At 45.6% G+C, this 23,766-nt stretch overlaps 1 protein-coding gene across 1 annotated transcript in view; it reads left to right on the top strand.

The window, feature by feature from the left end:
* Positions 1–23,766, top strand: part of LOC144149294 (SUMO-activating enzyme subunit 1-like) — a 54,419-nt gene that overhangs the window by 10,890 nt on the left and 19,763 nt on the right. Inside the window, exons 5-7 of the mRNA XM_077680860.1 lie at positions 4,086–4,188; positions 14,219–14,321; positions 18,000–18,132. Coding sequence (XP_077536986.1) covers positions 4,086–4,188; positions 14,219–14,321; positions 18,000–18,132 — 339 coding nt within the window. The remainder of the gene's footprint in view (positions 1–4,085; positions 4,189–14,218; positions 14,322–17,999; positions 18,133–23,766) is intronic.

Genomic DNA, 23,766 nt, shown 5'->3' with positions numbered 1-23,766 from the left:
TCTTCGCAGATTTCTACGGTGCTTTTGGTTATGGGGGTGGCTAGGTTTACATTTAGTTGTTTGATCTGTTACGGGAAGTTGCGCCACTCGAAAGGTGGAGTTCATAAAAAAACGCGGTGCTTGCGAATTCGCCACGTTTCGTGTGAGGCGCGGTTGGCTCTTGAAGTAAAATTTTGGACTCATTGCGTTGTTTTAAAACGCGGAGTTAGTGCTGCCTTTGACAGCGAGCTTGCGAACGGCGGGAATGGGACGGTTGACACTTCAAAATTTAATGCCAAAACCGAGATGGCTAAACATCAACGTTACTCAACTTGCGATCGATCGTAGTGAACGTGCACCTTACAATGTTTGAAATGGGAAAGCTGGTAGGGTGCGACGACTCACCTCGCTTTGAGCAACTTTTTCCGTGGCTCTACACCTGTGCTTAAAGCCGAGTCTGGGATTACAGAAATAATAATTTCGGCATTCCCAGGATAATAAAAATGCCTTACGATTGCTTAGTTTTTCAATTCGGTATTTTCAACGGAACTCCATGCTATCTATACATAGAGCCTAAGAATTTAAAAATGGTTGGTAAAAAGGTAGTGCATTTGGCACCTCGTGATACTGTGGTAGAAAAACTTTATTAAGAGGCTGTTTAAGTGTTATGTACGTTCAAAACCGATTAAAAAGTGCTGTTTCCCCTTCGAGTTGCCAAAAATTTGATATATTGGGCACCTAAGGTGACATAATAAATGCCGTTAACTGCTCCAAACCAAGGTTCTTCTGCTCCAAAATCGAGATTTCGCTGCTCCAAAAACTGCTCCCAAACTTGATTCAGCTGTCTCACCCCTGCTTAATGTTACACCTATCATCTTCCGCTCCATTGCCCGCTGAGTCGTTCTCAATTTAAGTTGAACCCTCTTAGTGAGACTCCAAGTTTCTGCCCCATAGGTGAGTACCGGTAAGATGCAGCTGTCATACACTTTCTTCTTCGGGGGCAACGGTAGGCTGCCATTCATTATCTGAGAATGCCTGCTGAGTGCTCTGCACCCCATTCTTATCCTTCTAATTATCTGTGCCTCATGGTATCTGCCGTATGTGCACCGTATCTGCCCAGGGAGAGAAACCATATGACGCTGGGCTGCCGCTTGACACTGTTAATTTCACTCAATTGTAAAAGGTCTAGGAGCATAGTTTTAGATATTGCAGCTTAAAACCGCACTGGTGATGGCTTGTTATGAACACTGGAGGACAGTCATGTTTGCACGTTTTTGCGAGCCAAGCATCAGAGAGTGCGCGGTCACTGCAATTCAAATGTCGGGATTCTGTGGCCTGCCCAAAGGTGGGAAGTGGGAGAGGCACCTATCTTTTCTGCGAGAACAGAGGCAGCTCGACATGCATCCGAAACTTCTTGTCAAGCATCCCATTTGCTTTGCGTTCCCCAAAACCTCTAACCTCTAATCAGTTTCTGTTAGGTGCTTTTAGCCTGAAACCTCTCATCTAAGTTCCCATTGGGTGAGCTGCTGCTGCGTGCTCCCGCTGCTCCCAAACAGAGGGTGTAGGACACAAAGGTCGCACGAGGGTCGACAAAGGTTGCAAGCTGGCTAGGGGGGGGGGGGGGGGGAGACGCTTAACAGTGCCGATCAAGTGTTCTCTGCACCGATGAAAGTTTGTCAAGCTCTTCCAAAAACCAAACAGTCCTTCTTGGACATGCCGTGCGAGCTCTTGAGGCAACTCTGTGCATAGATCCCCCTTCCAGCAAATAAAAGAAGGGCCCTTCCTTGTTCTGTAACAACCCTTGACTGAAAGTTGTTTTTTCTTTTCTTCAGAATTTTTGTGGTCCATGCACTTGATTCGAGAATGACAAAGAGCTGTCCTGGTGCAATACTCGGTGAAGTTACACGACCTGTAAACAGCCACCCCTGTAGCAAACAGCCTTGGCACTTTCTTTCTTGATGGTTTCCGAAACAAAGCGCGCATTATAATTTAGCAAACGTGGTAGCCGAGTTGAGCAGCATGACGTGACCGTAGTTAAAGACACGACAGCTTCGCATCTCACTGGCTCGGTTGCTAGCGAGGGAGACGTTAGGTTGACGCCCGACTTGCTCGCTTCTCTGCCTGAAGCACCCACTGCACAGCATCTGTGGCCTGTCATCACTTGTGTGTATTGTAAAATGGATTGGGCAGTGAGTGCACCTCTGAGGATGTGGCTAAAGAGAATTGAATGGGAATGATGGCAGCGCCATGGCGGCATTTGTGGGCAACAAAAAGAGTAACAAACAGCCAATGCCGCTGCTCAAGCGAGCAAATGTTACCTCTGGTGGGGTTAGAATGAAAATCACGATACGAAGACAAAATAATGAGACACAAAGACAACGAATGCAATGCACAAGAGGATGACAAAAGAATAAGACAAAGACAAAGAATGCAAGGCAGCAGACAAAGACAAAAGAATAAGAGGCAGAGACAAAGAATGAAAATCACGAGACAAAAACAAAAGAATACGACACAAAGACAGAATGCACGGCAGGAGGCAAAGACATAGAATGCGTAGCACGAGACAATAGGAGACAGACAACGAATGCAAAGCAGAAATTCTGTGTCATGGACATCAATCCTGTGCACGGCGTGGGCATCAGGCCGAGCCTCAAGTTTACAGGGGACAGGGATGAGATGCCCACACATTCTAAATGTCTACCAGTGAATCTTCAAATACATTTTTTTCTGTGCCTTCCCCCCCTTCTCTTCTTGCTGATAGTCATGTTCTTGCATTGAATGTTCAGTAATGGGTTACAAGCTGCTCTTCCATCATCTATTTGCTCTCTATAAGTAGGCCAGACTTGATGAGAATTGAGTAAAGGAGGCTGGAAATTGGGACTGTGCTAATGCCCCTTCCCCCACCCAACTTCCTCCTGTTTTGCTAGGTGGTGTTGCCTCCATGTTTGAATGAAATTGGAGGCAAATTCTAGGGGTGCACTTGCTCGTTAGTAATGATGTGGGAGTCCTTCAAATCAGGGTTCGCACAGGTCCTTTAAAACCTTGAAAACCCTTGAATTTAGAAGTGCCTATTTCAAGGCCTTGAAAGTCCTGGAATTTTTAAATGGTCCTTGAAAACCCTTGATTTTCCTGGAGAGAATCAATGGCCCTGTCTTTTCGCGAGAATTTAAAGTGTTTTATCGTGGATTTTAGGTGTTAACAAATGTAAAGAAACATTGCAACAATCAATTTCAGTGTATTGCGTGAAACGGCAACAAGTTTGGTGAATTTTCGTTATGAGGCAGCATTGCGAGCAGGCACTTCTCAATCCAATCCAGTGAAAGCCGGCTTGTGTTCTCTATCTTGTCTAGTCTGTGGACGCTCGCTCATTGCATGTTTGCTGTGCCGCCTCATACGCTCCATCTGCGTTTGCTTTTACGTGCAAATGGCAGACGTGTACATAGTTTGTCCTGCCTTGCAGCAACACTCGCCGATTTAATTTCATCTGATACCCTTGCTGACAAAGCAAGAGATGCAGGCGAGATTTTGAAATAAGACAGCCTGAGCAAAACAGCAAGAAAAAAGAAAAACACCAATCATGAAGTAAAAAAAGGTGGGGGAGCATTCGTGAACCCGTTAGCGCCTATCTAAATGTGCACTAATGTGCTTAGGTATTGTGCAATAAAAAAACTTTAGCATTGTGTTGAAAAAGTTCTAAATAATCTCAGATAAAACATTAGATTGGGACCTTGAAAATGTGTTTTCTGGTCCTTGAAAGTCCTTGAAAATCCTTGAATTTTTGCTTTTGAAGCCTGTACGAACCCTGTTCATTCACTAGTATTATTGTGTCCTATATGAGTACAGTTGTATTGTATATCTGGGTTCAGGGTTAACAGGGAAAAAGATATGTGTTTGAAAAGTTGCTGTAGTCTGTCCTAACCTGTGGGCTGTAAGCGTGAGGGTACCGGCTAGTTGGTAATTCATTAACTTCACAGCACGGGAATAGACCAGGGGCAACAAGACGGGGATAGCGCTTGTTTGTAGTCCCTCTTGTTGTCCCTGGTCTGTTTTCGCGCTATGAAGCTGTGTGCATAAATTTTGCTCTTGCTTGTTTTTTCCTCCAACAGAGAAGTGCCGGTGCATCCTGGAACAAAAGGTGGTGGCCTCAAGGGGCCCAGCCTTGAAAATAATGGGAAGGCGGAACAGGTTGCGAGCATTCTGATCAAAAAAGTGAGCAAGGCTTGAGTTCTTGCTAATTGGTTGAGCATTGTGCTTAATCTGATGGGCCGTGTTGGTCTTGACTGTAGCATGTTTTGTAAGTTGCGTGCAGGGTGGCATTTTGCTGAGTGAGGCTGAGCACCAAGGGTGAATACAGTCAAATCTTTTTACTGCAAACCCCAGATTGGCGAATTTCTCAAATTTATGAATATTTAAAAATTCCCGCCCAATTGCCTATATTTTCAATGTAAAAATATTTCGAAACTACGAATTTCAACATAGCGTGTGTTTTAGAATAACGTACGTAATTTATTGTACTCATTATAATTGAGGTGTATCAGCATTACGAATTCGGCCAAAAGTAACAGTGTCGCAACTCTCGCGTGACACAGAAACCGCCGTTTCTCTGTAGCGCGGTAGCTATCATCATCACCATGTCGAGTGCCAACAGCTAGCGCCACCACAAAGCTGTGGTTTTATGTGCAGTAGGCTAGCAGGCCTAGCTGCACTTGCCTTTCTTCTCCCTCTATGTGTTGGGTGACGGTGGCCGGTCGGTCGTTCTTCACGCCAATAACGTGTGCAGGCAGGTATTTCCTTGTTGTAGGTGATTTTGGTGCAAATATCTAAAGATGAATGCAGCTAGTGACAAAGCAAAGAAGAAGCAAGAGCATTTATTTCCTGTAGTGGTGACGACGACGCGAAGGAAGGCGAGTGTGGTTCACCGAACACAGAAGAAGATGAGATCGTGTCGAAGATTGGTGTTTTAGTGAGCATGAACAAATTCCGCACTTTCATTGCTCAATGCAGTGACGTACTCAATGAGGTATTGTGCAAAATGGAATATGTAGAGGCATTGGCAGCAGCGGCAGCGCACTGAGCAACTGATCGAGATTACCATCTAATTTACTGCAGTTACTTCGTCCGGTGCCCGATCGTCCAAGCTTGCTTCTCGAGGTGCTGCTTCATCGCCGGATGCCCTGATTGCTGCCGCGGTCTACATTGCTCGTGGTGCCTTCGGAGACTGCGCAGCTGTACCCACGGCTGCGTTTCCGGTGACATCACCACTGGGCGGCACCGGCATCGTCAAGCAACGCTATAAAGGACCGGCACTGTCGACGGGGTGCCATTGGCAGCAGCGGCAGCGCACTGAGCAACTGACCGAGATTACCATCTAATTTACTGCAGTTACTTCGTCCGGTGCCCGATCGTCCAAGCTTGCTTCTCGAGGTGCTGCTTCATCGCCGGATGCCCTGATTGCTGCCGCGGTCTACATTGCTCGTGGCGCCTTCGGAGACTGCGCAGCTGTACCCACGGCTGCGTTTCCGGTGACATCACCACTGGGCGGCACCGGCATCGTCAAGCAACGCTATAAAGGACCGGCACTGTCGACGGGGTGCCATTGGCAGCAGCGGCAGCGCACTGAGCAACTGACCGAGATTACCATCTAATTTACTGCAGGTTGGTTTTCACGCCATTTGCGATTCTTTCGTTTCTCAATTGCTGTCGCTGCTGCCGATGTTCGCATTTTGAGCCTGTCTAAGTGTCTTCTAACTCTGTCCAAAATGCCAACGAACGCTGAACTAGCAAAGAGAGTAGAAGAACTCGAGGAGAAGCTGAAAACTAAGACTTTGGTGGATTCGGTGTTTGCAAGAATTTTGTTGAAGCTGCATGATTCTGGTTTCGATGCGGTGCAATTGAAGAAAGAAGTGGATGACCTTGTTGCTAGCGCAAAATTTACGGAAAAACTTGTTGAGGAACTAAGGCAAGACAACGCTGCCCTGACGTCAGAAAACAAATCACTGAAGTCTGAGAACCGCATGATGTCTAAGAAAATAGCTGAAATGGAACAATATTCCCGGCTCAACAACGTCGAGATCAGAGGTGTACCGTGTACACAAGGGGAGGACTGTGTCGCGATCTTGCAAACGGTGGGCGAAAAGATCGGATGCCCGGTGTCACCATCTGACCTCGACATCGTTCACCGTGTTCCTACAGCGAAGGAATGCGACAAAAACCTTCTTGCGCGATTCTGTTCAAGAGATAAGAAGTCGGAATTCATCAGCAAGGCCCGAAAGGCGAAGCTCTGCCTGAGCGACATCAACATAATACAGACACCTGACAGTCCCGTGTATGTAAATGAACATTTGACCCCTGCGAACAAGGCTCTCTTTTCTAAGGCTCTGGTTCAAAAGAAAGAGAAAAATTGGATGTTCTTGTGGACAGCTAACTGCCAAATAAAAGCTCGCAAGACAACCAACAGTAAAGTATACAGGATACGCGATGAGGCTGATCTGGCTAAAATAAACTACCGTATTTACACGATTGTAAGTCGACTCGAATGTAGGTCGACCCCCCAAAAATAACACCTCTCAAAAAAAAAAAAAAAAAAAATGCCAGCGCCGCTTAGAAAATCGTATCACAAAGAGAAGCTTTTCCGTCGACCCACACGGCGGCTCTCCACAAGAGTGGTGCGCTCGCGGTATGCGCGGTATTTGTTAAAAAAGAAAAGCTTTTGTATAGGCACCCGGAATAACCATGCGCCGTGGGTTGAGCGGGAAAAAACATTCGCTGCGAGATGACAACCATCGAAGCAACCGGAAGCGGCCACTGCCGCCACTGCCGCGCGATACCAAAACAAACATGGCGGCTGACGGAAGCGGCCGCTCGCGAGTTCTTTTGAGCGACTAACCTCCCACCATCGCGTTCGGAAGTGTACTGAACAATCTGATATGATTTGGGCTACGTTAGCGCCGCGCATTGAATCAAGGGATTTGCTAATACTCATTTTGTTTATTAGAGACGAATAAAACGCTTCTTGACGCGTTTTTGCACGCGATTCGTGCGCGGCGACGCCCGCGTCAACGATTCCGCGCGCGCGCGGCAGCTTCTACTGGTTTTACCTCGGTATTACGGTATTACGCGTGACGAGCGCGGCAGTGGGAGAAGCCTGACAAAGAGCGCGCCTCCCATTGGGGAGGCGCGCTCTTCATGCCGGCAGTTTGAAAGCGCTCGGGAGTCGGGACAGCTGGCTGGCGCCGCCGGAGATGTTTAGGCTTACCACGGTGGCTGCGCGGATGATGCTAGTGGTCGTTTTCGACCACATTTCTCCTTTCCTGCTCAAACGCCTTTGTTTGTGCCTTCAGTGATATCTTAAAGTGCGGTTAGAAGCGGTCGCTGAAGCTACGCGCACCTCTGCGCGGCTGGTGACGCCGCCATGTTGCCGCCGCCGATCGCGTAGCGCGCGCGGGTGGCATTCGCGGCAGTGTCAGCGCGGCGCATTTTCGCGAGCACAAAACGCCCCATGCGGTTCACGCTTTAGACCATAACCATGGGAAAGAGGGTGCAAAGCTGTCCCCAACTCGTAGCACCCCCGATTTCTCGTTTCTCTTGCCGTTACTAGCGGTAGACGGTTCCATTTCGATTCTAAGTCGACCCCCAAACATTGGATTGTCATATTTGAAAAAAAGGGTCGACCTACAATCGTGTAAATACGGTAACTGGCTCCCATTGTACATAATGCGCATGCGCCAGCCATGTCTTCCTCGTCGTCTCTTCTGTCACCAGCGCAACTAAACTCGTTTTTAGGAAATAACTCCAGCTCTTTCATTCATTTTAATGCCAGAAGCCTTAGAAAACATTTTGATGAATTCCATAATCTTCTTTCCACGTTTACGAACCCCTTCTCAGTAATTGCAATTACAGAAACTTGGTTATCTGAAGATGATAGAAATCTGTTTTGTTTTCCTTCCTACACGCCATATTACAGTCACAGGTTATCTAGCAATTATGGTGGCGCAGCCATATACGTATCATCCAACAGTTCCTGCAAACGACGGTTTGATCTTGAATTAAATACGCTTCACTGTGAATCCGTCTGGCTTGAATTTGAGCATACTTTTCTTAATCTAGATAACAAACGATTCATATTAGGCTGTATTTACCGCTCACCATCTTCTCCTGTCCCTGAATTTTGCACGAACTTGCAACGCTCCCTAAATGTTATTTCCCTTGAAAATAAAAATGCTATTATCATGGGTGACATCAACATTAATTTACTAGACGATTTGTCCTCTAACTCAGTCAACTATCTAGCTGCACTAAATAGCTTCGGGTATGAATGTTTAATCAGTCTTCCAACCAGACCAACCAGCAATAGCAATGGGTCCCTCATTGATCATGCATTTTCAAATCTATTCACGGCACCGGACGCAGGTGTGCTAGAAGTTAATATTACTGATCACTATCCCATATTTCTGCGTGTCGATTCCGTTGCAAAGCGTAATTCACCTTCCTTTATTCGGCGTACATTGGACAAACAGAAACTTATCGATGCCGTTGCTAACACTGACTGGTCTGAAGTTTATCTTAAAGCCGACGCACAAGAAGCTTTCACTCTCTTTTCATCTTTGCTCCTATCACATGTTCAATCCTGTACAGATAAACAAAAATGCAAAAAAATAATAGCGTCACCAGCAAATCCATGGCTGACGAACGGATTGCTAACAGACATGCGCAAACGTGACAACCTCTACAAAAAAACTAAAAGGCAACCGTTTAACACGAACTTGCTTGCTCGTTACAAAAAATTTTGCAACCTAATAAACATGCAGCTAAAAGAAGCTAAAAGAAAGTATTATGAGCAAAAAATAACTGAGGCCGGAAATAGTACGAGAAAAAAATGGGAAATCATTAATTCCTTTTTGAATAGAAACACACATTCGGATAAAATAACTACAGTTGTTCACAATGATGTCACTTACAGTAACCCAACTGACATCGCTGATCAGTTTGCGAGGTTCTTCTTTAACGCTGAGTCCTCCCTACCTCCATTAAATGAAGCGGTCTTGGATCGCCTACCCCATTCGTTCTTTCTGTTTCCCACGACTCCAGATGAAATAATCAGCGTAATAGGTACCTTAAAAATGACAAGTGCTGGCCTTGATGGCATTCATTCCTCCCATATAAAAATGGTAGCTCAATTTATATCAAATGTATTCTGTTCGATTGTGAATTTAATGTTTAAATCTGGTGTTTTCCCGCATGAACTGAAGCAGGGTAAAATCATCCCCGTACATAAAAAAGGAGATACTTCGTCACTGAATAACTACCGCCCCATTTGCATCTTACCCTTTTTAAGCAAAGTAATTGAAAAACTGATCTCTACACGTCTCGCAAATTACCTGAACAAATTTAATATACTATCTCCCTGTCAATTTGGCTTCCGTTCCGGCTACTCCAGTGACCTTGCGCTAATTTCACTTACTGATCAATTAAAAAGTGCTATCGACAGCGGTTACTATGCGGGAAGCGTTTTCATCGACCTAACTAAAGCTTTCGATACGATCAATCATCACATTCTTTTTCATAAACTTGAAGCACTTGGTATAACTGGCCCACCGTTACTATTATTGCGTAGCTATCTACATAACCGTACACAGAAGGTGGTAATTTCAAATGCGTATTCCTCAACCAAATTATCTAACATTGGCGTACCCCAGGGCTCCATTCTGGGGCCCCTTTTGTTTTTACTCTATATAAATGATTTGCCGAATTGCCTCTCTTCATCCAGTTGCATATTATACGCAGACGACACCACAATTTTTAACTCCGATACGAGTGTTACGTCCTTAACTGAAAAACTAAATTCCGACCTGTCACAACTGACTCGGTGGTGCAGTAATAACATGTTACAAATTAATGCGTCTAAGACAAAATTTGTTGTCTTCTCGTCACCGCAAAAACCTTTACCTTCTATCCCTCCCGTTAAAATTGCTCGCAATGACATCCCTGTAAGCGACTGCTGTAGATTCCTAGGCGTTGAACTCGATAGTAACTTGAAATACCACCGACACATAGCATATATTAGGAAAAAAATGACGTATGGCGTTAGAATACTGATTAAATCCCGCTGTTATTTCAATCCCTCAATACTAATGTCACTGTATTTTTCTTTTGTTCATTCACACATTTCTTACTGTATTACTTCATGGGGTAACACTTACACCACTCATCTTACTTCAGTTCAGACAATTCAAAACCAAGCGATAAGAATTGCCACATCAAGCCCATTTCTCACTAACGCTACGTCATTGCTTCACGAAAACAATATATTAACTGTAACCGAACTAGTTAAATATAACCTTGGTATTTATATGTATAGAATTATAAACAATCAACTTCCGCACTTAAATGCGATTCCATCAAATAGGAATGTCACAAGGTTTGCCTTAAACCATAACTTTCTCTTGCCAAAAGTTCGCACTAATTACGGCAAGCAAACCGTTTATTTTTCTGGAATTTCTTTTTGGAATAGTTTTCCTTCTGACATTAAAGCATCCTGCTCCCTGAATGTCCTTAAATCGAAGTTAAAAAATCATATCATGTCAACAAACTAGCCTGTTTTTCTGTTTCTTAATTGTTTCTTCATCATTGTGAGTAGCGTTCTGTAATCACTTGTTTATGTAATAAGCGTGTTATTGGTTTTCAATTGTTTCTGTGAGATTATAAGTGTATATTCCTACTTTATTTGTCTCGATTGCATTTTACTGTAGTTCTGTCTCTGCTATATACATTACAATTTTTTTTTCACTTCTACATTGTACAAGAGGTCCCCTTACAGTCTCCGACTATGGGACCTCTTTCTGTATATCTTGCACATGTCATCTGAATTTTGCACAATAAACCTTTTCTGATTTCTGATTTCTGATTCCTGATCGGTTGTGCGGGCTGAATGCACGAGAAGAAAATAACTGATTCCTTCAGATAAAGCAGCTTTAACTCTTTCAGGACCGCTCCATAGGCCATCGATCACATATGATCGATGGTTTCGCGAGCCTGCAGAATACAAATTTTCGCTCGATGGAACACCTAGCGACATCTAGGAGATAATTTGAAAACTGGAGTTTTCTCTTTTGTGAAGTTTCTTTTTTTATCGCCAGGCGGCAACGTATCAGATATTCTATTCTGATGGGCAGTGGTTTCAAATGTAAACAAACATGGCGTCATACTCGCGCGAGCGCGATAAGAAATCCGCCTCGTCTCGTCTCGCATATCTTCGCCTTCTACTGTGGATTTTAATGATGAGAGAGGCAGTGAAGAGTCGGAATGTGGCTTTAGAGATCGGATTTCAGCTCGAGTGAGGATTCGGGTGTCGATCAGCCTGGAACATCAAATCGCGCTCAAAGGTGGGTGTTGGTTTCGGTTTCAATTGGCTCTGGAGTACATATGTGCGCTCGAAATATGTTCTGGTTGGTTTATATTTGTTCGCTACGGTGTTAACTACCTATGGTGGTGATCTCCTGCCACCAGTGCAGAAACGGATGAAGTTTTCGCCGAGACGAGAGCCCGGCGTGTACCTGGGCGACGACGTAGCCATGGCCTTAGTGCCAAAGAGATCACACACAAAACAAAAAACCAGTTACACCTAGCCGCATCAAACTCTTGCGATGAAGAAACAAAGCATTGTGTTAGATTTTGTATATCCTGAAATAATTTTATTATTTATTAATATTTTTATATTTACGCTTTTTTCTATCTTTTTCTGTAGTTTTTTTACAAAGTTCTTACTTTCAGATTTTTTCATGGTTCTATCGTTAGCGTTGAAGTAACACTTGGTATTGTATGTCAAAGAACATATAATTAGCTGCATTTTGGTATATGCTAAGGCAGGATGGTGCCTTTGCTTTATGTAATAAAAAATTTGTACCGCGACCTCCCTTTTTCATCACTTTTTCCGGCGGTCCCGAAAGAGTTAAAGTGAGCGCAACATTTTTATTTGAGAGTTTGCCCGTCTGCACATGTGTCTACTGCTAACATACGTCATTTTCATTCCTAGGTTTGAGCCTTGGCTTATAACCGTTAGTTTTTCATTACAATGCTATTTCGAAATAGCGAACGATTTTTGGTCCAGTGTGATTCATTATATCGAGATTTGACTGTACTTCATTCCCTGAATGGGTCAACAAAATGGTCGCAATTAGCCGTGCCTTTTGTGCTCGCATTATTACTGCACTCTATTAAGGTGTGAGTACCGAGCAGTGTGGCTCTTGAATTTGGCTGTAATTAAATGTCTTTTTGGGGGAGGGGTGGTGATGAACGTTGAGTGTGGTGGTGCCGTTGTCACAGCTACCTGAAAATTTGATTGATTAGCAACACGTGGCACTGGTGATCTGGCCACTTGGCTATGACAGGAGAAAGGAGCGGAAGAACGTGACATGAAGCATTCGCGTGTTGGCCTTCCTGATTGATTGATTGAGTGGTGTCTGGCTTCAACTCAGCTGAATGCATATTGCCAGATGAAATGTAGGTTTTTAGCCTTTAAAAACTGGCGAGCACCGGGTAGATGGTGTGCACTCTCTTTCTTGCAGGGGTTCATTAATTGTTGGTTGCCATAATGAATATGTCGGCGTACTCGTCTGAGGGTACGTTTGTCTGCACTCATTTTTACTCTGTGGTGTATGAGTATGATGGTATTTGGTGTAGTGTACGCTTAATCCCTCAGTTGTAAAGTTTGATTCTGGCTGCATTGGCCACTTTCCAGGTGGGGGCGAAAAGCGAAAATGCCTGTGTGTTGCGGTTTTGGTTCCCCAGTTCGTCCTCCAGTTTGTTAATGCCGTGCAGAGCCCTCCACACCGGCACGCCTTCTTTTTGCATCGAGGATCATCAGAGCGGCCCATTCACAATTGTAGCTTTTTGATGTTAGGGAAAGTGGGGAAGAAAATTAACTGTGGGCATCCCTGGCGGGAATAGATACCGTTTACGAATGATGGCTTCATGTTGTGGAGGTTAGCAGTTCGATTCTTCCAGGGCGCGTCCTTTTTTTCTTTATTAAGCTGCCTTTGGCATTTTTAGAAACTTAAAGGGAATATTTCGACAGAAGAAACACCCCTGACTCAGGCAGAATAGTCAAAGCTCCTTCACTGGGTCTGCTTACTGAACACTGCCGTTGATTCTGGGCATGGAGGTTCAGTTAGCCACACTGAGAGCAACTCAGCGGCGGCGGGTAGCATGCTTTTAAAATTTTCAAGAGAATATTTAAAAATACATATACAATCTAAACTTATACAAATATTTGTTTTAAAAGGTTTTCAATAAGCGAATAAACGTTTCAGCAGTTTCAGTAGCTGCAAGGTTCGGAGGTCACGTGACGGGACACATATTCTGGTGTCGTGTTTCTACACTGCGAACCGCCACCCTTCCGATTTCAGGAAGTTTAGTGCCAAATTGAAATTATTTCTTCCAATTTGTTTACAAATTGTTTGTTGTTACCCGACTACATAAAACGCTGGCTTTCATATGAGCTAGGGAACATATACGCGACAAAAATTGGTGGTCTGTCGCTTTAAGGGCGGGGCACTTTAGGGTCCCAGCTTGGCCTCATTGCTCGTCCGAGGTCATGGTGTCACACACCCTAACAGAGGCTTTCAAGATCATGGCTTCCTTTGCTCAGGGTCGAACATGGGTCCCTCGTGTTGCGAAGCTGATGGCCATCCCATTGAGCCGCAGAGAACGCACATTACTCATACAGAAAGTGTTTGGGGTGATCCTTGTGCTGCACCGTTGCCACATAGGTTTCTGTTGCTATGCCACGAATAAGTACACAACAACATAAAATAAGAAAAAGGTCAGGAAATAATGCATTAAGTACCCCAAAATAACGAAAACTCAGTTCAGTGTTTCTTGATAGTCCTTTTCAGGGGCTTTAGCGCCCTCTCTTGACCACTTTCGGTACCAACACCAGGCTAATACTGAAACGAGTCAAGAGAGGGCGCCACAGGCCTTTAGTGAAATATGCTGTTGGGCTAGTTGGTGCATATTGCTTCAAGAAAACGAGCGCTACAAACCAGGACAGAAAAAATGAAGAATGACGACACAGATGCGCTTCTGTCTCGTCGTTCTTCGTTTTTTCTGTCCTGGTTTGTAGTGCTCGTTTTCTTGAAGTGAAGCGCCACAGGCCCTCTGGCGAATCACTGCTCTGCACTTCACAGCTTTCACGTTGAGGGGAACTGCTATAAAATTTTTGTGACCCGCTCCCTCCCTCCAGGTAATGACGTGTGTCCCACTGTCAAAAGCGCTTCAAGTCAAAGCTGGGAAGGCCGGCACCGGCCTGGACAGGAAGACCTCGCCTTACTTCTTCCTGCTGCATGGTAGGTCTGCTTGCCAGGTACTGGGAACTTTGCCGGAAGTTGTGCTCTTGTTCGGGCCGACCTTTTTGTGAGCATGCCATCCCGATGTGTATGTATGCAGTGGAACTCGCTTCAGCCATACCTGGCTGGGTGACCAAAGTGGTATGTTCAAAATGGCAGTACGGCTTAAACCAGTTGCGGGTTAAGAATGATGGATACAGACGCGGGCTCGACTCCCGGCCGCGGCGGCCGCTTTACTGATGGAGGCAAAAGCAAAAAACGCCCATGTGTTTGAGATTTAGGTGCATGTTAAAGATCCCCAGGTGATCAAAATTAATCCGAAGCCTTCCACTACTGCGTGCCTCACCGCCTGAGTAGCGTCGGTGCGTTAAACCCCATAATAAATCAATCGATCAATCAAGGATGTTGGATACGGGAGTCTGATGTGACTCCTCCTTAACATGAAAGCAAACAGCTTAATGAGTGGACATGTTTAAAGGAGTCTTCGCTGACTGTCAGCGCAACCTGTGAATCACTGCATTAGAACACTGCAGTGCTGCATCGTCTCAGCGGCTGGTAATCTTGCAGTGCTAATCACCGCTCCAGCATTTGTAAGCTGTAGGTAATTAGAATAGGCAGAATCTGAGCTAGTTGGATCATACTTGAATTATCTGTGTACCCAGTTAAATTTAGGCTGACCAGTATTAATTCTGTAGGTAAATATTTGTGGCAGGAAATGACCTCAAGTTCTGCTGTCATGAACTGCATTGATGTTTTAAAGACTGCACCAATGTTTTTCAGCTTGTGTATGTGTGTGAAAGGAGACTGGTATGCAGGTGTAGTGCACTTTTCCCTACGGCTCACTGTCAGTGGGGCCACCTGAATTCAGCAGTGCTGGGCCCACAGTTACAGCATTCCTGCATAGCGGGTGTTAACTTATCGACTTCACCAAATGCGCTTGTCGCACTTCGTTCTTTGGATGATTGTCATGCATGACGCTGGCAACCCACCCCAGCTTCACGAAACGCAAAGCCGACGGCAGAGCCGAACAAATGTGGAACAAAGCAGCGCAATGGTGTGCTTCTTCTTCTTTCTTTATTATTATTATTTTTTTTAATATGCTCTAGCTGCCCTTCTGCCAAATAAATTAACTCTTTCGTTACCGCGGGAAATTGACCAATTTTGAAGGGTCTAACAAAACATTTTTTTGTGCTATACATATTGGTTAGGCACACATTGCAGTGATATGCAATGCAGATTATTACACGCGCTTTCCAATGACACCAGTTTTAATAATGTTTTCATAAATAATGATTCCGAAAAAAATTATCGAATTCGAAATTTTTGTCCACACGTCGAAGAAAAAAGAAAAAAGTAAGTTGTGTATAATAAACCACCTGTAGTATAAAAAAATTTAGAATATACATTTTGCAGGTAGACATTTCAAAAACCCGTCCTAGAAAAAAAATTGAGTTGCGCAGTAAAATTTGTCAGATATAAAAGAAAATGTTAGCCCACGTGGTGCCCGTGCCATGTGGTGAAGCCCAACCTGTATGTCAAGTTTTGCTATTTTGGATAGTTCTCTAGAAGAAATCTGGTGGTTTGACATTATTAAAGGCCCAAATTAGCCTCCACGTGATGTAAAAACACCTTGTCAATGATTATGACCGGCACAATATTGAAGGCAAGCAAGCGATGTGAAAAAATCCACTTGGAGTTGAGAACCAAACTCTTTGGTGGATGCTTGTTGATGTTCTGATGATCACTTATCAGTCAGAACTTTCATTTGCGGTTTATTATCATGTTCTGACTCACTATGGTGGTCCTGCTTGCAGGAATAAGGTACGATGCGCTATAATCATGCCCAGCAAGCCTTCACCAAGCCGCCGTCGGGCTGTGAAGCGAGTTCAGCACTACGAGCCTACTACATTGCAGCGCCACCTAACAATTTCGAAAAGAAACAAATACAAGGCTGTTGGAGACTTTGTCAGAATAGACAGTACTACTAAGAAGCGACACTAGACCTCCGGAAATACCCTCATATGAAAACGAAACTGGCCAGCTGGCGGTGTTCAAGGCCAATTGGAAGTGTTCTCCTCGTCTGAACTGTTACCCGACGACTTGGTGTTATCGTTTTACTTTCAGCGGAAGCTGTTATCCCAGAAGCAAGGCATAGATAAAGTGGAAGCGCGAGCGGCATGCTTGTTTTGAGGAGCAGTAGCGGGCAACGGAGGTGCCATGGCAAATGAGGTTGTAGTTGGGTAACTGCGTAGTAGCGCCAAATATGAATTTCGCAATGCGAAAACGAAACCGAAACTGCTGGAAACTGGTTGAAAATGTCAGGTACACTTGCTAGACATGCGGGGGACCATCAGAAATAAGCTTTGGGAGAATAAAGCTGCCCTTCGTCCGAACCAAAGATCATTAGTGAATAGCTGGGGCCATTTTCAAGTAATTATCACCTCTCAACGCTGTCGGATTACAAAGCTGACCCCATTATTTTGTATTTGACTTGCCAGGAGCCTTTTCAGAAAAAAAATATTATGCTAATGCAGCCTAACCACGACCTGCATCCTTTTTTCTCAAGTGCAGCAGCCACGCCCCCTTCCTCATGAATACGCGCACCTCAGCTCGCAAAAAACGCCGCCAAAAATCTCAGTGTCGCCGGAGCGGGAAAATTTAAACTGATTCTACAAGGGCAGTGCCTAGACTAATCACTGGCTGCATTAGGTGTACGAGAAACAACTACAACATGTCGAAATAGGCAATATAAATCATCGATCACCGGTGATCGATTTGAATAGGCGTGGTAACGAAAGAGTTAAACAATCATTATTATCATCGATTCGTCTCTATTGTCTCCATCGTGGTTGTTTGGCACTGCTGTGAGCATGACCCGGTCTGGTGGTCGCTTTAGCTTGCACCAGCCAGCGTGCGTTACAGGGCTGGCCAAGTTTCAACTGCTGTGTTGAATTTATTCGTGCCGCTGGAAAATTAGATTTCAAAGTGCGGGTGCTCGGTTCTGTGCTCGCAAATCAAAGAGATGAGGGCAGCATTGCCTAAACCTGTTGAAGGCGTCTAAACGAGTTGAAGAGGCCTTGTGAGGGGTGCAGCCCTAAACCAATGTTTTACCTCTCTTGCGCTCCTAAACATACTCTTGTTTGTGGTGCCTGCCTTGTCACACTTTCATCGGTGTGATTGTCAGACTGCTTGTTAGTACTCGTTACCCGCCTCGTCGCACTGAAAAGCACCGTCGTCATTCCACTCCAGTCACTTGTGGTTGAGGTAGAAAGTTGGGCAAGCCGGAAACCATTCATCTTCGACTAAAGCGCCAAACAAATGCAACAAAGGAGAAAAAAGACAACTGGTGCTTTAATCGAAGGTGAGTGCCCTTGTCACTGATTATAAAATTATAGCACAACTGAAACAACGACACACAAATAGACGACGGGACAAGCGGGACAATTTTATAATCAGTATGCAACAACTTGACCAACAGTTTGTTTCACTGAAGCACTTGTCACTGTTCACATGGCTTACAAATTGGCAGTTGTCGTTGATCGCCTCGTGCAATGACGGAATTGCTCGTGACAATGAGTGGCACAACCCGTGTCTCGCATTGCTTCCCTTCTATGTTGCAGTCGACATACGCTTGATGTTTGTCTTCTTCTTCTTGTTTCTTTGTTTCCCTTTTTGCAGTGGTGCTCCGTTTTTACGACAGGCACCAAGCGCCCCCCCGTCAATGCGACAGGGCGGAGCTCGTCAACTTGAGGGACGAGGTGGCCGGAGAACTGGGAGTCGACAAGGAGCGCATCCCTGACAGCCTCTTTGAGTGAGTCTTTTGCATTTTTACAGCGTTGGCAACGGCATCTTGGATTGCAGAATGCATGACGGGCGGTGTAGTTGATTCAAATTTAGCGTGTGCTGCATACTCGGGCGGTGACAGGGACAGAGCGACAGACAAACCATGGGCTGGTGTGCACCAACGTATGGTTTGTCTGTTTTGGTGTCCGTGTCTCTCGCCGGACTATGCAGCGTGCGCTAAATTTGAACTCAAGACTACCAACTAGCCACTACGCAAGCCTTTGTTAGTGTAGTCGATGTTTGCTGAAGAGCTTACCGTATTTGCACGATTGTAACGCGCCGGTAAGTTTATTCATGAAAAACTCAAAAATCAAAAAAATTTATCCTAAAAAATAACTTAAGAATAAATTTTTGCACCAGCTTGATAAGGTATGCCCACTGATCTCCACCAGAGTTGCTGGATGGCGCTTCGAGCTCTCCGGCGCACGGCCGCCGGAAGTTCGAGCGCTCGTCCCGGAAGTCGGGCCGTTCCAGCATAGCGCATGCTACGCACGGGCTGGTTTCGCACGCATTCCGCCAAAAATGCCTGCTTGTTGCGCCGTCAACTGCACAAGCAGACCAGAGTAGTCGTCTGGGAAGACGTTCCCTTTGGAAGTATTACAATATTATGTACGACGTGCGTGATACACAGCAAAACGCAAATGTCAAATCAGTGTCGTTTTTAAGCTGTGGTTCTTGTTAGGCAGATTCCCTCGCTCTAAGCCGGATTTATACCGGCGTTGGGTGGCAAACTTATACCCTAGTTACACGGCAAAAGTAACCGAAGTTAAGTTTAACCGTGGTTACTAAACTTTAACCGCGGTTATCGCAAACTGCGGTTTTGGATGTTATACGCGAAATCGCAAGTTTGGTGACCGCAGTCACTTGATTATGATCGCAACAAAAATAAATTACCACACTTTTAACTTCACGATAAAAAACAAATGAGAAGCAGTGTAGACAAAAAGAAATATCGTTAAAGCATTCGCTTCTGACACAAACGCAACGCACTCGTGCGCGGCGAGAAGAGGGGCTTCCCCAACAGCTCGCAACCGGCTTGGTTTGCTTAGGTCTGTTCGGTGTTGGGAACTTTCAGCTTAGCATCGCGGCAGATATGTGACCACCGCTATCTCTACAACTGCGAATTACAATTCATAGCACAATTTTTCACCGCACTAACATCCGTTTTCTCGCATGCGGAAGTTATTTTCTGCGATCAGATTGATTTCGAAGAGCGGCGATGCGATAAGCTGTTGCTGCCGTGGTCTGGGCCGGTTCGGGCCGCAAGCAGTGCCGTGCGGGCAGGCGCGCCGGCGTGTTTGCAGGCACGGCCGACGCGTGCGCCGATCGTTTCCAAGTGCTGAAAACGCTTCAAGATTGCCTGCTATATCCATTTTTGGCAGACGACGCGCGGAATTTACAAATTTAGCACGGCTTTTGTCGTAGTTGATCGGGCGGATCGGGAAACGAGCCGCTGCTGACGGGCAGTCGCGCTGATTGCGAGAGCGATGCAAAGAACGCAAGCGCGTCTTGGGGACAGCTTTGGGGCACCCGCTATTTGAGAACCTTCGTCTCTTCCGAACGCCAGGTGATTTTTTTTCGCCTCCGCTGATGCGCCGCCACTTGCGTCCGAACTGACTTGTGTGATTTTGAGCAATGCGGCGGCGGAAACTGCGGTTAGCGTGACCGAACTGAGGTGGCCAAGCTGCAGTTTGCGTTAACCATTGGTAGCGACGTAACCGCAGTTTCGTCTGTCGTGTAACGCAGCAAAGTGCGGTTTTGTCTAACCGCGGTTCGCTTAAGCGTGGTTAACTGTGCCCGTGTAACCAGGGTATTAGGAAGGGACAAATGGGCTCCATCTCCAGGCAGCAGGCTCTGCAGTGACCACTTTACTGACAACTGTTCTGACAGAACGGGCGCACGAACTCGGCTACAGCCCGACGCCGTGCCCACGTTGTTTTCTTTCTAGCATAAATCCCTAGTATAAATTTCTAGCATAAATCCCGTTGGCGCTGCGTCGTCTCCTCTCAAACCACGACCCCAGTGACATTTTCGTTCTTCTTTGCAATTAAATTCTGCTTCATATTAACGTCGCATATTTCGGTATAGCATAAGTTGCGATCTGAACGCGATGTGTATAGCCAAAATGCAGTAAAGTGAGAACAAAATGCCAAAATGCGCCAATTGGGACGCTTATCAGCGGTTGAAAAGCGTAGCAGCGCCTGACTTCCGGGACGAGCCGTCGAACTTCCGGTGGCCGTGCGCGCGCCCGGCCGCGACAGCGGCGAAGCGCCATCCAGCAACTAAGTGGAGATCAGTGGGTATGCCCAATAGAACCTGTCGCCTAAATTTACTCACGTGTCATTGACGGATTGTCTTGGATTGAATTGAGTGGGATTTTGGGAGGAGTTTGTGTCTATGGCGATGCCCCTGGACACTTTGAAGGCGATTTCAGGTTTGCGCCCCATTGTAGCGCGTACAACAAATTTGAAGGCTACTTGTAGCTAAACAGCGTGCACGTTAGAATCGTGCAAATGCGGTACGTATGTCCCACTTGACATTTGTGTCACGGTTGCAATGGTCATAGCCAGTTGCGGCAGGAAACTTTCTTCTCGGGGACAATCAGAGCTGAGCTCCAATTGCTCTGAGACAAAGTGTTTTGTCATTTGCGCTGCTGAGCACAAGGTCACGGGTTCGATTCCCGGCCACGGCGGCCGCTTTTCTGATGGAGGCGAAAAGCAAAAACGCCCGTGTGCACGAGATTTAGGCGCACGTTAAAGATTCCCAGGAGGTTGAAATTAACCTAGAGCCCTCCACTACGGCGCGCCTCATCGCCTGCGTTGCATTGGCACGTTAAACCCTCAATAAATCTATCAATGAAAGTGTTTGTCATTGCTGCGTGCTGCATGTCTCGCGGTGAATAAGAGCACGCTAGAACTTGCTTTGCGTTTGGGTAACCATATGCATTAGCACTATGCTCGCAGCTACTTGATAGCATCGACAGAAGTTTAGCTTGTGCCTCATCACTGTAGCCGACTGTTCCTCCGTACAGCGGATAGAGCACATTACTGCGAGTATTTTGAATGCGACCCGAGTCGTTTCCATGATTTTTCAGAAAACTTCAGATCTGCTCATAAACTACAGCAGCGGCGACAAATCAGCTATGTGAGAAGAGGCAATCTCCTTTCAAAATCTGTGCATGTTGACATCCATGTACATCGGTGTAGCGGTTTTATGCACCACATGGGCCACTGGCGTTCTTAATTTGTATCCAAGTATAGAAGTGTAGGAATATTTGTAAACTTGAATAACTCCTCACTAGTCCTTGCAATCCGATTCAATTTGCAGCGCAGTGTTACCGATCAGTGTATTCAGAGTTTTCAAACCATTAACAGCCGACCCTGCCGAGTGGCGTGTGAACTTTCAAGCTTCACCTGCATGGTGTGCCGATTCGAGTTGGCTTTGCCGTATAATGCGGAAGCAGTGCAAATAAGCTTGTGTGCAAACCTTGCGCAAAACAAGTGTATGCAAACTGCAATGTATATTAGCTGAAGTAAAAGGCCACTGGCATAAAGTTTGTCACAAAGCTTGTTGGCTTGCAGTAAGGTAATGGTCGTACTAGCTGAGGCTGTGTTTTCGGTTACTGGAGGGACCGTTCAAATATACCGTATTTATTCGTTTATAAGGCTATCACGATCATAAAGCAAGGGTGCAATTTGGAGAGTAAAAAAAGAAAAATGGTATATTTCTACCAATATAAGGCTATAGAAACGAAGAAAGGAAGGCAGTTAAATTCCTATCTTTCAGCAAAGCAGACACCAAGTATTTATCAACTATCTCCGCACAAAGACATTTATTCTGAGCGAGACGACAGATGCACCCAGAAGCTGCTGTCCTCAGAGGTGGTGGTATCCGAGTCTCTTCCTACTTGCGCATTTGAAGAGGTCAGCGTCCTCGGTGCCGTCAAGAGCATTATAAATGCAGCACTGGTGGAATAACGCCGTTACCATGCCTTGGGGGGTCGCTGCCCAAGCGTACACCATAGAGTTTCATACTAATATATACTAGAGGGAAATCTGGCGCTGCATTCCCGGGCTGCCGTGGGAGGCGCCATTGCAGCTAGCGACGTTCCTCGTCTACTTGGCTTGGTTAGGCGCATGGCTTCTTTTTTGTCTCGAAGCCAAAACCAACAAAAATGGGTAACATTGTTTTCATGTTCATCTTGCAGGAAGCTTCTAAATAATCCCTGACAAATTTGATTAATCTTCTGCAGTAATATTGCTGCTTTTATGCAGCCAGAGGCAACTTTCCAGCCTGTTCGTGAGCCATTCCAAGGACAAGTGGAACGTGCCTGCCCGGTACATGACGGAACGCTCGCTGAAGCGCAGCTCCCCTACCCTAGACAGTGGCGCCAGATTTCCCTCTAGTGTATATTAGTATGAAACTCTATGGCGTCCACGACCCACTGGGTGAGCATACAGAGTACGCACATTTTAGAAGCACTGAGAAAGAAAATCTTGTAGGAGGGACTCCAAGCACTCCAACAAAAAAGGCAAAATGGCGTCCTGTCATAACTTGTTTATAAGTTTTGTGGCTACTACTGGCTTGAAGCGGCTATCGCTGGCTGAGCTTGGGGACGTGGTCGCAGGCGTCTGCTGCCATGGCGTATGCTGTATCGCGAGCTGTTTAGCACACTTGCAGCTGCCAAAACTTGGCAATTACTATCTGCAACCTGAGTTTGAGTAAAATTTTATTTTGAAACGTTTTTTACATTTCTATCAGTGTTGTTGGGCTCTTTTGGAAGCTTTAAAATGGTCAAAAGATGGAAACCAAAACTTTCGCACCAAAATCGCCATATCGCTGTACTGAGTGGGGTATGACTTTGAGACTACGGATTCTGGAAAAAAACAAAAAAACCTTGCCTTATATTCGAATAAATACAGTACTTCCTCTATACACAGTATGTCAGGAACCTGCATTTCTTAATTACAAGGTATTCCGAATCTGCGTTCTACTCTTTTGTGCTCTTGTCTTAATCTGTTTGTAGTAGTTCTGCTATTTGCTTATCAAGTACATGCACGTGCACTCACTTGCGTTTAAAGGAGTACTGACACCGAATTTTGACGTCTAAAAAATGATATATAATTGGCTTCAGTAGTTTGTACAGATGCCTCACAGAAATTTTTGCAGCGATCTGAGGCCGGAATCACATCTAAAATTGATTTTGATTGTCCCGGCCGCGAGCTTCCACAAATCGGCAGCACTAGCGAAATCGCTTTCGGCGTGACGAAACATCGGCCTGCGTGTCTGGCCGGTTCAGGGTGACGTCATATAGTCGTTTTCGGAACTGGAAACGATATCCTGCGCTGCTGTTGTCGGTGGTATTCGTTTGGGCCGGAGACGTACGGGTGTAGCTGTGTGAGCAATGCTTGTAAACTTTGCGCATTTTGCGTGTTCGACGTCTTTGCTCTTCAGTTCGTGGCCGGCGCATGGTGTTCCCTTGCAGTGGTGCTGAAAACTGCGCGGTGCCGGCACCGCGCAGTGCGCGATGTCGACGCGCACCGCGGCAACGCGGCGGTGCGCGTCGCTGAGCTCAACCAAGTTGTGCTATGGCAAGCTCGCG

The sequence above is a fragment of the Haemaphysalis longicornis genome, unplaced genomic scaffold, assembly GCF_048455015.1.
Source record: "Haemaphysalis longicornis isolate Haplotype H1 unplaced genomic scaffold, Haemaphysalis longicornis Haplotype H1 scaffold_8, whole genome shotgun sequence".
In the NCBI taxonomy this organism is placed as follows: domain Eukaryota; kingdom Metazoa; phylum Arthropoda; class Arachnida; order Ixodida; family Ixodidae; genus Haemaphysalis; species Haemaphysalis longicornis.
This window is presented reverse-complemented; position numbering and strand designations above follow the sequence as displayed.